This window comes from Cylas formicarius, unplaced genomic scaffold (assembly GCF_029955315.1).
Source record: "Cylas formicarius isolate icCylForm1 unplaced genomic scaffold, icCylForm1.1 PGA_scaffold_4__25_contigs__length_36172078, whole genome shotgun sequence".
Lineage (NCBI taxonomy): Eukaryota > Metazoa > Arthropoda > Insecta > Coleoptera > Brentidae > Cylas > Cylas formicarius.
Genome location: NW_026844334.1, coordinates 178,678 through 198,045, shown reverse-complemented (window position 1 = coordinate 198,045; position 19,368 = coordinate 178,678). Strand labels below are relative to the sequence as shown.

The following is a 19,368-nucleotide window of genomic DNA, read 5'->3' as shown; positions in this document are numbered from 1 at the left end:
AGTCGTCGTCATTATCGTTGTTATCCTTGTCGCCTTCGTAATTGTCAACGTGATCGTTCGTTTTCATTGTAATCGTCGTAAACATCGGCGTTGTAGTCCTGTAATCGACGTCGTCATCATTATCGTGATGATCACCGGTCATCGTTCGATTATTTTTGTAGACTTTGTAATCGTCAACAATCGTCGTTCGTTTTCGTAGTAATCGCCATTACCGTTGGGGTCATAATCGTTATACTTTGTCACGGTCGTTGTCATTGTAATCGTCATTGAAGTTGTGGTCTCGAAATCGTCGTCATCACTGTCGGATTCGTCATCGCAATTGTCGTCATCATAATAGTCATTCTCGTGATTATCATAATCCTCGTCGTCGTGATCGTTGTCCAGCGTCACCATGCTCGTCATCGTCATCATCGTCGCAGTCGTCATCGTTCGTCATCATCGTTTGCTTGTAGTCATCACCGTTGTCTTATCGTCCTTATCATAGTCGTTTTCGTAATTGTCATCGTTATCGTTCGTCATAAGCGTTATCGTCGTCATCGCTATGGTTCGTTATCATCGCAACCTTTATTGTCGTCATTATCGTTCTTATCATGGTCGTCTTTCTAATTGTCATCTTTATCGTAAAGTTGCAAGTTCAAAGATCGTTTCATTTCAAGGCGTTTATTTCGTACTCGTGCTTCATACAAAAAACATTAAAAACTGGTATAATTTTCTAATATAAATATAAGAAAAAAATGTTAATAGGTATAGGGTATGCGTATAAAAATACCGTTAAAAAGATACTGGAAACTTACAAATAGGGCAACTAAATCCTACCCTGCTCACGCCCCCGCCTGCAGACGATGGACGATCCTCCTCCTCATTTCCCGGAACCTAACCGGAACATATTTGTTTTTTATATTTGTATGATAAAAAAAATGGTAAAAAAGTTCATTATGTCGTCAAAACATTTACGCTGATAATTTTGGGATGTACTTTCATGTATGTAGTTTTCACGTCTGCAATAAATCAAAACCTTTCCACTGATTTTTTTTTGCGTTAGGTATGGACACGTACTTTCGCACACTACGATCCCTACTGTGTATATTTCATAGTGACCTATGTGCAATTTTTTTGGAGGTCTGCAATAAATGGTAAAAAGAACCTCACTTCTCTCTGATCCTGGCCACCTCCCGGTCCTCCTGGCTGTAGTACTGGTTCAAAATGGCGCGGCACTCGACTAAAGACAGGTTAAGGAACTGCGCGACCTCGCTGCTGACCTCCGGCGTGTTGTGGCCGTCCATCAGGAACAACTTGGCGACGTCCTCGTGGGGCCCGAGCAGCACCCTCGCCAACAACGGGTACTCGTCCTCCTTCAGGCGTCGCTGCTCTGAAACGGGGAGCGGAGTTAAACCAGGGTGGAGGGACCCCGCCCCAAAAAAATTTACCCCCATTGTCTCGCACGATAAACAACGCGAAATGGTTCGGGTCGCTTTCCACCTTGTACTTCTCCAATATCAGTTTGATCACTTCCTGGGTGTTGACGAGCGACGTGACCCACACGCTCATCTGGCTGCCGTAGGGGGGCGTGAAGAAGCTCGTCTCGCGATCGTAGAAGTGGCCGTTAATCGAGCACCTTCGCTTCACCTTACTCCTCGACAGCCTTTTGCCGGGTCTGCGCCGTATGGCGGTCGAGCCGCTTTTCTGCGGCCTGCGCAGCACCACCTCGTCGTCCAAGTCGGAGGACGCCGCGACGCTGGCGTCCAATTCGGGAGAGTGGGCGTCGCGGACCCGACCCAAACAGTCGGGACCGGACATGGACCGGTTCAGGTGGTTGCTGGTCAGCGTCCAACTGTCGTCCTTGGCGAAAGAGTCGCCCAGCAGAGGTACCTTATCGTCACTGAGGCCGTTGGTCAAGGTGTCAGAGCGAAGGGCCGCCCCAAGGGTGACAGATTCGTCCGAAGGTACGGTGAAGCTAAAAGAGGGACCCCCGTATATTGGAACATTGTCAGAATGTTCAAATGCAAGAGTAACATTAACGGAAAGAGACGATACTGTTGAGACGTTTCGCTAAAGATCCTGTCGGCCTCTTCAGAAATCCAGACAATGTTCAATTGGTGATTTTCGTAAATACCACAAAAAGTACTTCAGATTATCAATAAGTTTTGACGCGCCATTTTTACGGAGGTGGTTTTATAAAATCCCATCAAATTTTCATGCAGAAGGAAGTTGAGGTGCGGAGTAAAACACAGGTTAGTAAGTAAGAGTTGTAAACCACCGTTAAATTATTCAAATTCACTCGTACATTTTCCAGAAAAATTACAATCTAATAGCTGCATGCTTCAAACTATGACGCACGCGTCGCTACAATCTTCTTCTTTTTCAGCAATGGCCATTTCCAACTGTAGATAACTCAAGATCAAAAGAACTCTTGTAAACCCTAGAAATTTAACTGAGGGTTGGTAAAACTCGAATCTTCTATGCACCTGTCACTATTTAAAGATCACTAATATTTCTTCGTTTTCTTTCTCCCTTTTCTGCATTCATTTAAAATCGGAATAAAATTCGCGTCGCGGCAGTTGGTATCCCTAATTTGTAATTTGTCAGAATTTCTGAAAGACAAATCTGAATTTTTGGAAAACCATTAAGAACTTCCAACATAATTCAAAATTTCTGCAACACTAGTCAGAAATTCTGGAAGATGATTCAGAATTTTTTAAATACACGCCAAAATTCCTAACTACCATTTTTTGGAAAACAATTTAGAAATTTTGAAAAACAAATTAGAATTTTTGGCAAAACTCAGAAATTCTGCAAAAAAAAATAATGAATTGAGAAAGTTTTTCAAGTTTAATAAAAATTGTCAGTTTTGGTTAGTTTTTTTTCCATGACTAATCAAATCTTTTTTTTTGTCTGCCAAAGGCTGCCTAACTTCGTCGGTTTTTGACTTATTTGCATTTAAAAAATTCGAGATATTTTTTTAATAAATACTTACAAATGTTGGTAATAGTAATGACAAAAAGAACTCGAATCAAATTTTGAAATTTCATAATATTTTGACGTCTACTGCCACCAGTTAGGTCCATGGCCCATTCTTCACGAATCACCATAATCTGATGTTGCAATTAAAAATCGTCCCTTAAGAGAGATTTATGTCAAAAATCCTGACTTAATTCAGAAATTGTGACTTACTTTGATGTTCCGGCTTGTTTTTTAGAAATAGTTTTTAGTTTAATTATGCAAATTAATGAGGAATAAGTCAAAAGAAACTGATATGTTTTTTTTATTATAAAAAATTACACTGCAAGCATGCGAGCACTAACAACCCTCTATTACCTGGCGGATTCGGTGCTGCTGTCACTGCTAAGCCGGGAAGGTAGGGGCGCAGGCATCGTCCGATACAGCTTATCGGTTTCCTCCACTTTCCGTTCCACTTGCAACAGATCGTCCAGCTCGTCCCATTCCATATTTTTCACGTCCAATTTGGACGGCAAAGTGACACTCTTGGGCGACTCTTTGTGAGGCGAGGGCGGGTTGCTCAAGTTCGAGTCTAGAGAGTCGGTACCGCTCTCTATGCCTAGCAACGCGAGTTACGACCTGCCAAACCCCGGAATTTTCGAACGCAATACCTGTGTCCGACTTGCTGACGTCCAAAGCGGCGTCCGTCGAAGAGCTGGAAAGGTCGCTGAAGCTGGTGTCCCGCGATATGCTTCGGATATCGTCGTCCGTGTCGTATTCTGGACTGGACATTCGGAACGAGTTCCTTTTCCTCACCGTCACCACCGTTCTCTGGTCGTCGTTCTCCTTGAGGTGGATCACACCCTGGATGCCCCAATGGATCCTGAGGGAACCTTCCAGGATATAGCGGCCGTTCACCTCCCTGCTGCGTATTTCGCCGCTTTTGCCCTCGAAGAACTGGTTGTACACCTGACACAGAGAGAAGTACATTTCAACTAACAGAAACTCCGACTAAATTTTTATTTCATTTCATTGTCGGTGGACTTTCGAAGATTTTCGGTGAATTATTCATGCTACCTTAATTTTTGACTCCAACGTGGACCTGGGAAGGAAAGGTTTATTGTTAATATTGGAAGCATCTTTGTGTTGCCCGAAATTCTTGTGGGACTCCACCCGAGTGCCGTGTCCGAATAGCTGGGGCCCAAACAACGCGCCGTAACAAGGGACGTGGCAATAGGGTACTCCTTTGTGCTCCGCGTGCTGGCCGGGGTTCAGCCTTTTGCCGCACTCCTCGCATCTTAAACATTCCGGATGCCAATTGTATCCGAGCGAATGCTTCCTTTCCGCTGCAACACCAAACCAAAAGAATGACCAGAGATTCTTATCTAAGGAGCGATTTTTTTACCGAAGTACACCGGTTTCTGGCACTTGTGGCACTTCCACATTGTTCGACAAGAAATGAATCGACGGCAAATCACAACGGGAAGAGCATTTTATTTACAAAAAAAAAAAAAACAGACTCGGTTGGGTACGAATAAAGTTTAAAGTTATTTTATTTACACTCCGCAGCTGATGTACACGCGATTATCGCCATATTCGGGTGCCAAACAGTTTAAACCACCTTTCGGGCAGAAAAAATTGCGCTTTTACGCCTTCCAGACTCAACATTCAACAATTTACGATCGGTTTTATTCGAGAGCAAAATAAAGCACTATTGAGACAATCATAGAATAAAAATAAGAAATAAACCGCGAAGAGCACAAGCTTCTGTGATCGTACCAAACGGGATAAGTGAACAGAAGAAGAAGCTTCTGTGATCAATCAATGGCGCAATCTAGCTTCCTAGCAGCCGCGTGGTTTTTAACATTTCGTGTAGAATTGCGATACCGAAAGTCGCCGAAGAAAAATGCACCTTATATTTTGTGGGTACTTGGGAAGCCATAGAACACATTTTGAGTCGTACCACTACGATTTACGACACATTTAAAATTCTAAACGTTTAATCCGACCAGCATTGGTTTCGAATCAGTTATTTTAATTATATAGTAATACTTGTTCCCCAATCACCAACGGGTACATCCTCCATTTTAGTCATTATATATTTTTTTAATTTTAAGATGCCGTTTACTTTTCCATGGTAAATCAACCTGCTGCTTACGTAGTCGTATTCCGTGGCAGCGGAACAATTTTTCTATGATTGCGGACATTGACGGGGGTTGACATTGCATAACAATTTCTCCGTTTTAATCGAAGAAAAAGGTTATTAATAAAGAACCGTAACGTTTTGTCGCGATGCAGTGCGCGAAAGTGGGTCCCGCGATTTTAAGATGCAGTAAGTATTGAGAAATTTAAGTCGTCACAGTGAATTTACGACGTTCTACTTTTTCAGGTGGCCGCAGGTATGCCTCGCACGGCCTCGCAAAGACAACGTACAACGACCTGCCGTCGCCGTCTGGCAGTTGGCAAACCAATTACGACGCCCTGCAGCGTAGCTATAATGCCCGATTGGCGATCGGCATCGGACTGCTCGGCGGCACCATCGTTTTCGGCAAAGCGGCGGGCTTCTTTGAGTTCTACAACGATTATCCCGAAAGGCCCGCCACCATCGAGAATTACAAAACGTTCAAGAAGGAATAGCGTTAGAAACCCGATGTTGTAGTTTCGTTTAAACTTTAAAAGTTCGGCGCCTCGTTACGTGTATGTGGAGACAAATAAAACGTGCCGGACGAAAATTGTTTGCTTCGATTTTTATTTTTAATAATAAAAAAAATATATTTCAAATTACACATATGAAAATACAATAAAATTTGATTTGGTATTACATATAGACAAAAGTTCTATATACAAAAACTACAGGTTTGTATAAACATAAATATATATATATATATATATATATATATATATATATATATATATATATATATATATATATATATATATATATATATATATATATGAATTTGCAACATTAACAATCTTAAAAGTAATAAGATAATTATAAATGGGCGTCCTTCGATTAGGACTGGGAAGTGTTACGCTTCCTCCGGACAAACAGGTCCCGGATCCTGTGGGACATTTTTGGGGCGTCCTGGCCGCTCATCGAAAGTGGCCTCGGCTGGATATCCTGCCTCGGTCCGCTCCTGCCGTAATCGTCTAAAAATTGTGAAAAGTATAATCAGATAATGGTTTTAATAAGGCTCTTAGGTCGCCATTCTGAGAAAGGGAAAAAATTTACTCCCCAGCGGGATTTTAAAATTTATATCTAAAAGTTTTTGAGTTTTTAAACAGCGAGGATTAACTTGTTTTCCCAGAACAAGAACTAGACATATTTTGAGAAAATAATGGCATTAAAACGCCGCATCCGAACTTATTGACGACCTGTCAGCGGTTATGTTGGTTGTTGCATGCACCAGGATTTTTAATTTTTTTTTGAGTTATTGCTAGGTCACAGAATATATATCAACCATCTGAGCCATTGTTGTTTCCATTTTTGATTGGTGATTATCTCCGTACCTGTTTCGTATTTAGGTGACAAAAATGCCTAAGCACTGGAAAACTTGTTTTGTTTGTGGTCAATAATGTAAGGGAACAAATGTGCCTAACACGGGGAAGTGTCAATTTATGTATAAGTCTCAAACTTGTATAAGAAAGTTTTGTTCTTGGGATAAAAATACTAGAATTATAAAGGAAAATGGTGGTTCAAGATGAATGCTCATTCAATTCTCAAAAGATTTATATATAATTAGAATCCAGAGCGTTCTCAAAATTGACGTTGATGACGTTTTTGCCCTCCCTGTCATCGGTGAATACTTTAAAATTGTTGGCAACAATACGGAAAATTACCCAGCTCACTCAAGACTAATGTATTTGTATTTATATTTATGTACATTTTGTATGATTGTATCTGTATTATTTGTAGGTAATGCTCTTTTATGAGTCTCTTAGCCTTATACTTTCCCACTGTTGAATGTTGAATTTATAATTTGTTATGTATTTAAATACATTTAAATACAATTTTGATGCAGTTGCCATTAAATAGAGTTTCGAAAAATTGTTTTTGAAATTGTATGATGGTAGTGAAATTCGATTTTAAATACTTTTTTTTTCGCAAATGTCTCTCTGCATTGGGGTTAAAGTTTTTTTCGGAAAATATAATTATAATACATTAATACACTACAATAATAGAAACTTGAGTTTTTGCCGTCTCTGTTATTGGTTAGAACTTTAAAATTAAGCCATTGATGGCAACAATAACAACAATTACCCAGCTCACTCAAGGATAATGAATTTATATTTATATTTTGTATGATTGTATCTGTATTACTTGTATGTAATGCTCTTTTATGAGTTTCTTAGTTCTCATACTAGTGTTGAACGTTGAATTTATAATCCAAATTATGTATGTAAATACTTTTAAATACAACACTAATGTAGTTGCAGTTAAATACAGTTTTGAAAAATTGTATTTAAGTACTTTTTTTGCCGTCTCTGTGATCTGTGATCAATACAGGCAGTAGTTTTAAATACAATGCCGATGTAGCTGCAATTAAATACAGCGTATTTGAAATATATTTAATTAATAGTATTTGTATTTGCATTGAAATACTTTTGGAAATGTACTTTTGCAAATTGGGAAAATAAGCTATGCGCATCAAAAGAGTCGCGTTGCGAGGAACCTGGATGTGTTTAATTTTGTAGATTGATTCGGAAAATTTAAGTTGTGGCGGAGAGTAAATATTTTCCCGTTTTTTTTTTAATACTCTTAGCTCTTCGCCCCACCGACCCTGGAATTATACTCACGTGCGATTTTCCATACGCGTTTTCCGGCAGCTTGGAACGGAAATAATACAAGTTTCTACCATGGTTGTGAGTTAAAAGCGGTGCAAAATAATCGACATGCAAAATTGACGAAAGTGAAGGTGATAGTTAGAAGTGACAGAGAGAGGGGCATGCTTCCAGACTAACCGTAAAGGTGTCCGCTGTTTTCAAACGAGTACCGTTTCGAAGGGTACGCGTGCGGGGGTTCCGTCGTGGGCAGAGGGGGCGGACTTTCCGCCGAATCGCGGGTGGGACCTCGTCTCGGGGGCGGATCCCCTCCTGTCGTTGGAAATTTTAAATATTCGCCACTATTCGCATGCGCCTCGTATATTTTGCAAGTTGAGAGTGGAAAATTGGGTCACAAAATTTCGATAAATCCATACCCACCATCAATTTACTAATTTATTTATTTAATTTTCTTTGAAAATGACTAATGGGCTTTTATTTTATTTCTGGAATCTACATATACATTATATATAAAAAAAAGACAGAAGATGCAGGGTGTCAATTCCTAAAAAAATGGGCTCGTTTTCCCAAATGAAACTTTCTCACTCACTCGAGGTTTTTTTCGCATTTTTCATCGTTTTTGAGGAAAAGGAAAACAGTTATTTATTTAAATTAGAGACAAGCTAACGTGTCTTTGTGTTCGGGTAACGGTTGTTAAATATATTAATAAAAAACCAATTTGAATTTGTGGCCGAAGCAAGTTTTTTTAAAAGTTTGACACCCTGTATCTCGATTTATCTTTTAAATTTTCCACGACGCGTTTCGTATTGTGTACCTTTGCTCTGAAATTCGCAGGTAACCGTCCCCTTTCAAATTTCAAATTAGTTTCTTTTATGGGGCGACTCATATTTATTTGTTTAAAAAAAATGCTTTTAAATGCAATGCAAACGGAATATTACAAGTATATAATGGTTACTGCCAGTAGGTTAGCTGGAGGTGAGCACTCGAGTGCGAACCAAGAATTTGAGTAATATTTTTATCGAGGAATTGATAGAACTAATAATATTTCGCATTACACTGGCGCGGAATGGGACGAAGTCGTTTCTTTTCTTTTTCGGACGTCCCCCGTATATACAGCCGAGTTTTGACGAGACTCACCGAGCGTGTGCCGATTGACGGACTGACTCGAGCCGACCGCAGCGCCGTTGGTGGCCTGCGGGTCGTGCCTCAGGACCACCGAGTCCGCCACGTCCGGACTCGAAGTCCTGCTCGACTGTGAGCTCATCTCGTCGTTCGGGTCCTGCGAGACAAACCGAAAGTGTGTCAAGTGTAGTTTTCTTTTATACCATACAAAAGGCACAACTTTATTTTTTTAAAGGCCTTATAAAAAAAAAGAAAAAAAAAACAATTGACGCCACTAAAAATTTATAACGGGAATATTTGTCGGGTTTATGTTGATTCACTTCGTTCCAGAAATTAATGTCTGACGTCACTACTTACGTTTAAATTTAGAAAAAAAAACAATTCACGTAATTCACATTCATCTAAACTCATAATAACCTTTAAAAATAAAGGTACTCTCAAATCAGTTCATAACCATCCCGAATATTAATCATTATTTCGGAGAATTGTGTTCGAGAGAGAATTTCTGAGAAACATGTTAGTTTTGGTTAGTTTAGTTAGAATTTTTGAGAAACAAGTCAGAATTTCTGAGGCACAAGTCAAAATTTCGGAGAGAAATGTCTAAATTTCTGACTTGAGTCAGAATTTCTGAGGCACAAGTCAGAATTTCTGAGAAACAAGTCAAAATTTAGGAAAAACGTTAAACTTTCATAGAAATATGTTTGAATTTCAAAGAAAAATCAGAATTTCTGAGAAACACGTAAGAATTTCTGCAAAACATCTTAAAATTTCTGAAAAATATATCAAAATTTGAGTCAGAATTTCTGAGGCAAAAGTCAGAATTCCTGAGAACCAAAGCCAAAATTTGTCAGAAATTCTAGAAAATAAATCAAAATTTCAGAAAAATAAGTGAGAAATTTCGAGAAAAAATATATTAATTTCTAATAAATAATAATAAAATTTTGGAGAAAAATGTCAAAATTTCTGACTTGAGTCAGAATCTGTGAAAAACAAGTCAAAATTTCGAAGCAAAAAGAAAATCAAGTAAGAATTTCTAAGAAACATGTCAAAATTTGATTAATAAACCAGAATTTTTGACATAGGGCAGAATTTCTGAGAAAAATGTAAGAATTTCTGCAAAACATCTTAAAATTTCTGAAAATGTCAAAATTTTGGAGAAGCATTTACAAATTTCTGAATATTTAATTTGAGTCACAATTTCTGAGGCAAAATTTAGAATTTCTGAGAAACAAAGCCAAAATTTGTTGGAAAGTCTAAAAAATAAATCAAAATTTCAGAAAAATAAGTGAGAAATCTCGAGAAAAAATATAATAATTTCTAATAAATAAGTGAAAATATCTGATACATGTAAATCATAATATTTGAGAAACAAGCCAAAATTTCCAGACATAAGTCAAAATTTCAGAGAAAAATGTCAAAATTTCTGAAAAACAAGTAAACATTTCGAAGGAAAAAGAAAATTTTAAAGAAACACGTTAAAATTTCGGAGAAACATGACAAAATTGCTGACTTAAATAAGAATTTCTAAGAAACACGTGAAAATTTGAAAAACAAATCAGAATTTTTGACATAGGTCAGAATTGCTGAGAAACATGTCAGAATTTCTGCTAAACATCTTAAAATATCTAAGAAATATGTCAAAATGTCGAAGAAACATTTAAACATTTCTGACTTAAGACAGAATTACAGAAACTAAAAAAATATAACGCAAATTTATGGTACCGCTTTTTTCAAACGACCTAAACAAATCGGGGACACATAAGTCTTCGCATCGTTTGCTGCTTGTCAAAAAACTCAAGGTAGCCGAGTTCTTTAAATCAAACCGATCTTGAGGTTGTAATCTTCATTCATACGAGAACTTGATATGACAGGCCTATGACCAATTTCTTTTGCGTAAAAAATGCGACAAGCGTGCGCATCTGTGGCGGCCTTTACGTTAGATCGTTCCACGGTGCACCGTCTCGCTCTTACCTTCGCTATCTCGAAGTGGAGCAGCTGCTGGCTGGGCGGTAGCCTCGCCCGGAAGCTGATCTTGTTCACCCAGTCCATCATCTCGACCTCAGAGCCGCAGGAGAAGAGAAACTCGGAGCCGTCGGTGACGACGAGCCTGAAGGTGTACCTGCGCTTCTGGTAGTCGTTGGCCACGGTACAAGAAGCGTTGTGGATGTTCAGGGGCGCGCCGCTCGCCTTGCTATCAGCGAAATCGTCCTTGTTCTTGAAGAAGCAAAGCAGCTGCCCGCACAGGACGGTGTACGAGTTCTTCCACGCCCTGTTGGACGCGCGCTTCGCTCCAGGCAGCAGGATCTGCTTGCGTTCGAGGAACGCCTCAGCCTCCACCGGTGGCAGCACCACGTCTGCGCGATGGAGGAAGATAAATTCGAGAAGAACGCGGTTACGCCGCACGTGCTTATATACGGTTTGAGGGGGGGCGGGGCTGAATGAGCTGTGTCCTGCTGTCTGGAATTTCTTCTTTGAGGAGTCAATGATGCCGAGAGATTTTTGGACAAGTGATAAGTGTGGTGTGGTATGTGGTCGGAGACGTTTTGAATATGTGATGAAACGCTGTGGTAATTATGAGAGAGAAGAGCAGGTGTTGGGTGTTTTAATTATGATTTCAGTTATGTGATTCGTGTGGCTGCTCCGGTGATGTGACAACGCATTAAGGTATTGGTCTAATTTAATGGCATAAAATGTTAGAGTGATGGTCAAGAAGATCTCTGATGAAGCCCAAGGAACAAAAGTATCATCAACGTAGCGTCTCAAATAAATTCGTCATCATTTTGCCCATCTCTTAGCCCCGCCTATTTCAAACTGTATATGAGCAGGTACAGAGAAACCGATGGAAATATGTTTTAATTTTGCAAATAATAAGGTAGCTAGGAAAATGTTGAAAAGTCAAAACAAATAAAATATAGTTTTTGGTCTAATTAGGCATATTTTTGAGGAATAAGGATTAAACTTGAAAAAAAAACAAATGAGAACTTCTGAGAAACAAATAGTATTTTTGTAAAACATTAATTGAGTTAAATTTACTAAGAAACAAGTCAGAATTTCTGAGAAACATGTCAGAAGTTTTGAGAAACAAGTCAGTACTTGTGACTTCACTCAGAATGTTTGAACAAGATAGAATTCCTAACTTCAGTTAGAATTTTTGAGAAACAAGTCAGAATTTCTGAGAAACGAGTCAGTATTTTTTTAAAACTATGTCACATTTTAGATTTAACTCAGAATGGCTGAATAACAGCATAGAATTCCTGCCATGAATTGGAATTTCTACGAAATAAGTCAAAATTTGTGAGAAACAAGACAGAATTTTTGAGAAACACCTTAGTATTTCTGGGTTAAGTCAGAAAGTTTGAACTGCAACGACGTTTGACTTGGGTCGGAATTTTTGACAAACAAGTCGGAATTTCTGAAAAACAAATTGGTATTTCTGACTTAGAATATTGGCAGTTTTAGGTCTTTTGGCATATTATTTAAATTGAATTGTATTTTTTTATTTGTCAAGTTCTATTTGAAACATGACCTAGTTTTGTAGATTCTTCACTTATTTGTATTTAAAAAATTTAAGCTGTTTTTTCTGATTAAAAAAAAAACATAAACATGAAAAGGTAGATGAAGCAATAAAATAACTAATATTTAACAATAACAATTTTGGTAAAAGTAATGAAAGAAAACTTCAAATCCACTGACAGAATTTCATAATATTTTGGTGTCTAGTATTTACAATGTTGCCGTCACTTAAGTCTTTTGTCACAATGTTTTCAGAAATTCTGGCTAATTTTTGCAGAAATTGAATTGAATTGAATTGTTTTTCAGAAATTTTGATTTAAGTCGAAAGTTATGACTTGTTTCTTAGAAATTCTGACTTAATGCTTTAAAAATTGGCCTAATATTTTATTTTTGGTAGCCTCTCAGCGCTCTCACGGTCCTCGCGTCTATAAACAAAACCAAAACTACTTCTGCAGTTTAAATTTTTTTACACGTTGGCGGCACGGTAGTTGTATCGTGCGAAACCATTTTTTTATCTATGGTCACGGTTATACTCACCGTGATTTTTCGACTTGAAAGAGCCCTTCCTGCGGGTAGTAAACGACGGCGTCCGTTTGGGCGGCTTCACCGCCGGCCCCACCTTCATGCTCTCCGCCCTCTTCACCGAGCTCTCCGAGCCGCGCCTCAGTCGGTCGCGTTCGAACATCTGCGCCACCGAGTTGGTCTTCCTTAGCGACACCGCGGGCTTCGTCGCCGTCGGGGGCGGCGACGCGGGCTGCGGCGCCACGCGCGGCGCCGCCGTCCCGTTCTGCCTCTCGTCGTACCTCGGCTCCCGCTCGCCAGACTCTTGCCGCCTCAGCTCCGTTATCCTTGCCATCTCCTGCCGTTTCCTCTGCTCGATCTTCTCCTGCTCGAGCCGCTCCTTTTCCGCTTTGCGCGCGAGCGCCTCCTGCTTCAGCTGGTGCGAGAACGCCTCCTCGAGCAACGTCATCCGCTTCAGCGCCTCGAACTTGTCTTCTTGCGCCTTCACGGCTTCCTCGAAGTCGCGATGCTTCCTGATCAACTCCTCCACGTGGGCGATCGTCTCGCCGACCTTGTCGTCCCGCAGGACTCCCTCACGTACCGCGAGCCAATTCTCCAGCGCGTTCGCCTCCCGCTTGAACAGCTGTACGTCGAGGTTCTGCTCGTAGATGACGCTCCGCTGGCCCCACGTGTTCGCCAGCAGTTCCATCCGCTGCCGTAGGATCGTGATCTTGTCCTCGATGTCCTGGGTGAGGTAGTGGCCGCGGTCCATGAACTGCCTACCGTCCTCGTAGAACTTGGCGAAGATGGCCACGTGGCCGTCGATCTCCGTCTTGTACTCTTTGTGTCGCTCAATCAACAGCTCCGCCTCGGAGCAGTCCTGGGGCAGGTCGGGAGCCGTGATCTTGGCCAGCGTCTCGTTGATCCACGCCCTGGAAACGGCCCCGTATTAAAATAAGCAACAGCTGGGCCGGACTTTCGTACAGCAAATCCTGGTACTCGTCAAAGTACGACTGCAGCAGCTCACTCTGCTGCAGGTAGTCCTTCTGCCGTTCCACTTTGAGCTTGAGGTCCTCCCACGCGGCCAAAGTGTCGTCCCGTTTGTCGTCGACGTGCTCCTTGGTGTCGGGGAACTCCGCCACGAGTCGGTCGCCCTCCAGCTCGATGTAATCGACCTTGTCCTTGATAGCCTTCATTTCCGTCTCGAGAGCCTGGTGCTTCCTCGTCAGTTGTTCGACCGCTTCCGAGTCCTGGACGTACGAGCCGTAGATGAGGTCCGACTCCTTCTCCTGGATCCACGAGGTCGTCTCCTCCGCGGTGCGGTCGAACAGGTGGACCTGTTTGGCGCCCGCTAGGGCCTCGCGCCTCGCGTTCGCCAACTCCAAGAGGTCGTCCCACGCGTTCTTCAGCTCGGTGACCTTTTGCTGCACGTCGCCGCTGTAGCCGCTCTTGGAGTCGATGATGGCGTAGCCGTTCTCGATGCACTGGACGATGCGCGGCTCGCTGTTGAGGAGGCTCGCGTGGAACGTGTCGAATTGCTGGATGAGCAGCTCCACGTGCTCGAGATCGTTGCCGTACTCGTCCGAGTCGGTCCTGTTGACCTGGTCGCGCATCCACTCCTGCACCTCGTTGCACTCGCGGACGAACCCAAAATACTGGAGGGCTTCGCTCAGCCTCACTTCCCGTTCCGATATCAGCTTGCGGACGTCGTCGAACTCGTCCTCCAGGCGGTTCTTCCGCTCGGCCACGTTGGCCGAATCGAAGTGCTCGCGTTCGATGAAGCCGTCCGCGACGCGTTTCAGTCGGTCCACGGTGGGCTGGAAATTCTTCACCTCCGCGGTCAAGGCCTCCAGCTTCCGCTGCAACGAGTGCGCCCCGTCCTCGTCCTGGCCCACCTCCCTCGTCGCCAGGAAAGGTCTGCGCTCCTGGATCCACGCGGACGCCTCCGCCGCCTCTTGATAGAACTGGTTCACGGGGAGAAAACAAAACTTTAACAAGTGCCCCCTTATAATTTCCCCTTAAAATATAACTGCCTAACAACGTTTTGCGCAAATACAACGAAATAAAAATACACTAACGTAGGCAGATGCACAAAATATCTTTCAGCAAACCATAGCTGTATCTCAAGAAGGCATTTTGCAATTTTTGTAAACTGTGTTGGTCTTTCCGTCTTAGAGCCGGCCAGTATACTACGTCCGCATATCCTAACAGAGCGAGTATAAGAGAGTCACACAATTTAAGTCTAATCTCAATAGATAAGTAGTCTTTATACATGTAAAGTACTTCCAGTTTCCCGTAGGACTTCTGCAGTAGATAAGACAAGTGACGATCAAAAATCAGCTTACTATCAAGAAAGATTCCTAAGTTTTTATATTTGTCAACAAATTCAAGCGGAATACCATTCAAAGAAAGCTTCAGATCTTTTTACTGGATAATTTCCTCTCTTTTATTACGAAAAAGAACAACCTGGATCTTGGAATCATTTAATTTCAGACCATGGGCTTTGGAGATTCTAGAAATCATTCAGGCTACATCTTTGACCGAGAATCATAAGTATATAGTATATAGTATATAGTAAATAGAGAACAATAAAGGTCCCAAAATGCTGCCCTGCGGAACTCCCGTTAGAATTAGCAGAAAGTCAGACCGCGTCAACGCGTAACCCTCTGCCGGCGATTTTCCAAGTAACTTTTCATAACAATAGCGGTGTCGGTTAAACTGAAGAACTTCACCTTTAAAATAAGAGGTCTATGATTTAAGGCTTTGCTATAATCTAACAAAATCAAAAAAGTATTTCTTGACACATCCTGAGCCCTAAAAAGGTCATCAGTGACATTTAGCAGTGCTCGACATTCGATTAGAACACGGCCCGCATATCGAGCCTAAACAAGCAAACGCGTCTCTCCTTTAGCTCCGCCCCCCTCCGGACCGTATATAAGCGAGCTTACCGTGTGGGCCTCGAGCGCGTCCTGCAGACGCAGCTTCCTGACGCTGGCGAGGTCGCGCACCTGCGCCAAGTGCGTCCTGACCTGGTTCGCTTTGTCCTTGATCGCGTCCGCCGACGGATGATTGGCCCCGATCAGATTATTGGCGCGCGACACCAAACCGGAGACGATCGGCTCCCTGGAGGCGAGCTCCGCCTCGAGCGACTGGTGTTTCTTGTGGAGGCTCCGCACCTCGGAGAGGTTCGCTCCGAGGTCGGGCGACGCGGCGCTCGCCTCCCTCTCCGACAACCAGCGGATCTCGTCGTCCACGTCCCTGGTGAACTGGAGCAGCATCGCGGCCGACTCGAGCAGGTCCCTCCTCGCCTGGAGCGGCTCCGCGAGTTGGTGGAACCGCGTGACGACGTCTTCAGCTTCCGCCTTGATCTCCTCGCTCATAAAGTGCTCGCTCTTGACGAACTGCTCGGCGCCGTCGTCGATTTGCTCGCAGTTTTCCGTGTGCTGCAGCACGTCGTTCTCGAGGGCCGCGTGTCTCTTCAGCAGATTGGCGGCCGTCGCCGAATCTCTGCCCGTCTCCGTCGATCGCGCCTGCAGCTCGACCTCGCTCAGCCACGCGTCGAACTCCTCCAGCGACCTGGTGAACAGCAGCGCCTGATAGGCCTCGTTGAGGCGGTCCCGTTTCAAGTGGGACGTCTCCATCAGGTGTTTCCAGTCGTTCTCCAACTCGTCCAGTCTGACGCCGATCTCTTTCGCGGCGTAGTGATCGGCGGCGATCAGCTCTTTGCCCTCCTCGACGACGCTTTGCAGTCGCTCGCTGCTAGCCATCACTTCCGCCTCGAAGGTGGCGTGCTTCTGGATCTTGTTCTGCAGGTTGGTGGGGTCGCGGTAGCTCTCGTCGCCGGCCACCGCGAGCTTCTGGTTCAGCCAGATCTCGACGTCGTTGACGTCGCGCAAGAAGCGCTGCAGCGCCTTGGACTTGTCGAGCACGTCCTTCCGCTCGCGGCACCGCTCGAGCAGCCGCTCCTTGCGAGCCGCGATCGCCTTCAGCCTGTTGCTCACCTCGGCGCTTTCCGCAATCTTCGCGGCCGCCACCTCGAGCTCACCGATGCGCAACAGCTGCCTCTCCAGCAAGTTCTCGAAGTCCTGGTGTTTGCGCAGCAGCTTGTCGACCGCGCGCGGCGTGTCGCCCACGTCGTCGTTGTTCAGGAACGCCTCCTTCGTCGCGAGCCAGTTGTTGATCTGGTTCGCTTGCTCCTTAAAGTCCTGGATCGAGTATTCGCGTGCCAGTTGCTCCTTTCGTCGCTCCCACGCCTCGTCGATGGCCCGCTCGAGCTCGCGCAGTCTGCCCACGCTCTCCACGACGGCGGGGTTGTCTTTCTCCGCGAACGTTTCTCCCGCGCGGATCGAATCCCGGAACAGCTGCCGACGTCCGTTTATCTCCGCACGCAGCTCGTTGTGGAGCTCGAGGTGCGCTTCCGCCTCGGCGACGCTGTTCGGTTTGCCCGTCGCTTCCATCCGTTTCACCGTGTCCGACACCCACAGCTCGAGGTCCTCGCTCTCCGCGAGGAACTTTTCTCGCAAGTACGCCCTCTCGAGCGCCTCCCTGCGTCTCCGTTTCGCCTTGTCGAGTTTGTCGAGATGGTCGGCGAGGAGGCGGAGCTTCGCGTTCACGTGGTCCTCGCCGTCTCGGTGCTCGGCTCGAAGGGCGCGCGCGTCTTCCTCGTGGACGCGGACCTTGTCCTCGATCGCCTTGATTTCAATCTCGAGCGCCTCCTGGCGACGGACGAGGCTCTCGACCGCGGCCACGCCCCTGCCCGCGTCGTCCCCGTCCATCGCTACGTACTTCTCCTGGATGCGCTCGAGGGTGTCCGCGACGTCCCTGTCGAAGAGGTGCACCTCCAGAGCGGCGCTCAGCTTCGCTTTGTAGCCGCTCAACGCGCCCTGCAGCGATTGCCACTTGGCCACGAAGTGGTCCCTGCGTTCGACCGCTCCCTCGTGACCCTGCCGGGCCAGTTTCTCGGCCAGCGCGTTGACGTTGCGTATCCTCGCGTCGTCGACGCGCATGTCGCTGCCGACGTCGTCGAGCTTGCGCAGCAGTAGCTGGCAGTGCTCGTAGTCGCGGCCCGTGTCGCCCGAGTGGATCATCACCTCCTTCTCCCGGATCCACGCCTCGATCTTGTCGAGCAGACTGTTGAACTCGAGAATGTCTTGGGCCTCCTCGAGGCCGCGGCCTCTCAGCTTCGTCTCCGCCAGGAACCGGCTCCACGCGCTGTCCAACTGAGCGAGCTTGCCCCCGACGTCGTCGGACGCGTGGTGGCCCTTGCGTACGAGCTCGCGGCCCACCGTTTTGATTTCCTCGATGCGGCCGACGTTCGCGGTCACCTCGGCGTGGAACGCCTGGTGCCGCTGCAGCTTTTTGATCTTCTCCTCGAGGCCGATATCGTCGGCCATCCTGCCCTCGAACTCGAGTTTCTTCTGCTTTTCGGCGATCCACACCATCGTCTCCCCCACGTCCCGGTTGAACTCGGCGTAGAGGACCGCGTCGCGGAGCGCCTCGCGTTTCGCGTCGCAGAGTCGATGGACCGCGTCCCGTTTCGCGCGCACCTGCTCGAGGACTTGGCCGATCTTGGCGCTCTCGAAGTGGTTCTGTGCGACGAGCTTATCGCCCGAATGGATCAGGCTTTCGAGGTTCTTGTCCTGGATCGCGACCAGCTTCTCGAACGCCTCATGCCGTTTCAGCTGGTTGTTGACCTCGTCGACGGTCTCGCCGAAGTCCGCGTTGCTCAGCGTCACCTCTTGCGCGTTGGTCGCGTCCTCGATTAGGCGCGCCTCCCTGAGGAATATGTGCAGGTCGCACAGCTGGTCCAGGTGCACCTTTTTCAGTTGCCACGCGGTGTGGAGGCGTTCCCGCTCCTCGATCAGGTTCCGGTACCTGTCGACGGCCTCCGTGGCCGCGTAATGGCCGGTCTGCTCCATCGCGGCCAGATTGTCGGCGACGTCCCGGAAGTCTGCCTCCCGCGCCTCGATCTCGCCCTTGAGCGCTTCGTGTTCGGTTTTGAGGAGTTGGGCGCGCGCCGCGTTCCTCACGCTCTGCTCCGCCCCCATCGACAGCCTCAGGCTGGTCGCCCAGTTGGTGAGGTCGCGCACCTGCGCGAGGAACCTTTGGAGGTCGACGCTCGCTTGGAGTTGGTCCTTGCGCAGGTCCGCTCTCTCCTTGAGGCCGTTCCACGCGTCCACCACGAGCGTCTGCTGCTGCCGGATGTTGTTCTTGTTGCTGGGATAGGCGGCGTGCAGCTTGGACGCGTCCTCGACCAACAACTGCAGCTGCGCCTCCAACACGACCAGCTCGTTCTCGAACGCCTCGTGTTTGCGCAGCAGGGCGACGGCGGAATTGAGGTCGCGACCCAGATCGGTGCCGAGGGCCGCGTCCTTCGCTTGGATCCGCTGGAGGGCGTCGGTGACGTCGCGATGGAAGCGGTGCACCTCGCCGGCGCTATTGAGACGTTCCTCTCGCTTCTTGAGCTGCTCGCGGAGGTTTTCCCACGCGTGCCTGCGCAGAAAGACGTCA

At 45.6% G+C, this 19,368-nt stretch overlaps 3 protein-coding genes across 6 annotated transcripts in view; 1 reads left to right on the top strand and 2 right to left on the bottom strand.

Moving 5' to 3' along the window:
* Positions 1-645: 645 nt before the first annotated feature.
* Positions 646-4,675, bottom strand: LOC132700312 (uncharacterized). The gene is made up of 7 exons (XM_060667526.1): positions 4,343-4,675; positions 4,015-4,283; positions 3,609-3,906; positions 3,316-3,556; positions 1,428-1,954; positions 1,150-1,369; positions 646-873 (listed from the first exon to the last, which is right to left on the bottom strand). The coding sequence occupies exons 1-7, from the start codon at positions 4,380-4,382 to the stop codon at positions 822-824; spliced, it is 1,647 nt and encodes a 548-aa protein (XP_060523509.1). The 5' UTR covers positions 4,383-4,675; the 3' UTR covers positions 646-821.
* Positions 4,676-5,113: 438 nt separating this feature from the next.
* LOC132700315 (uncharacterized) lies at positions 5,114-5,684 on the top strand. The gene is made up of 2 exons (XM_060667534.1): positions 5,114-5,269; positions 5,327-5,684. Exons 1-2 carry the CDS (start codon positions 5,230-5,232, stop codon positions 5,572-5,574), a joined length of 288 nt encoding a protein of 95 aa, XP_060523517.1. The 5' UTR covers positions 5,114-5,229; the 3' UTR covers positions 5,575-5,684.
* Positions 5,685-5,820: 136 nt separating this feature from the next.
* The window catches only part of LOC132700311 (spectrin alpha chain, non-erythrocytic 1), a 38,270-nt gene continuing 24,722 nt past the window's right edge, over positions 5,821-19,368 (bottom strand). For 3 of the 4 annotated variants that reach the window (XM_060667524.1, XM_060667522.1, XM_060667523.1), the window contains 7 exons: positions 15,807-19,350; positions 13,843-14,822; positions 12,895-13,790; positions 10,816-11,198; positions 8,860-9,001; positions 7,903-8,034; positions 5,821-6,090 (listed from right to left, as the gene is read on the bottom strand). In XM_060667524.1, the coding sequence (XP_060523507.1) occupies positions 5,954-6,090; positions 7,903-8,034; positions 8,860-9,001; positions 10,816-11,198; positions 12,895-13,790; positions 13,843-14,822; positions 15,807-19,350 (6,214 nt within the window). In that variant the 3' untranslated portion in view covers positions 5,821-5,953. The remainder of the gene's footprint in view (positions 6,091-7,902; positions 8,035-8,859; positions 9,002-10,815; positions 11,199-12,894; positions 13,791-13,842; positions 14,823-15,806; positions 19,351-19,368) is intronic. The other variant, XM_060667525.1, reaches the window with a different exon arrangement.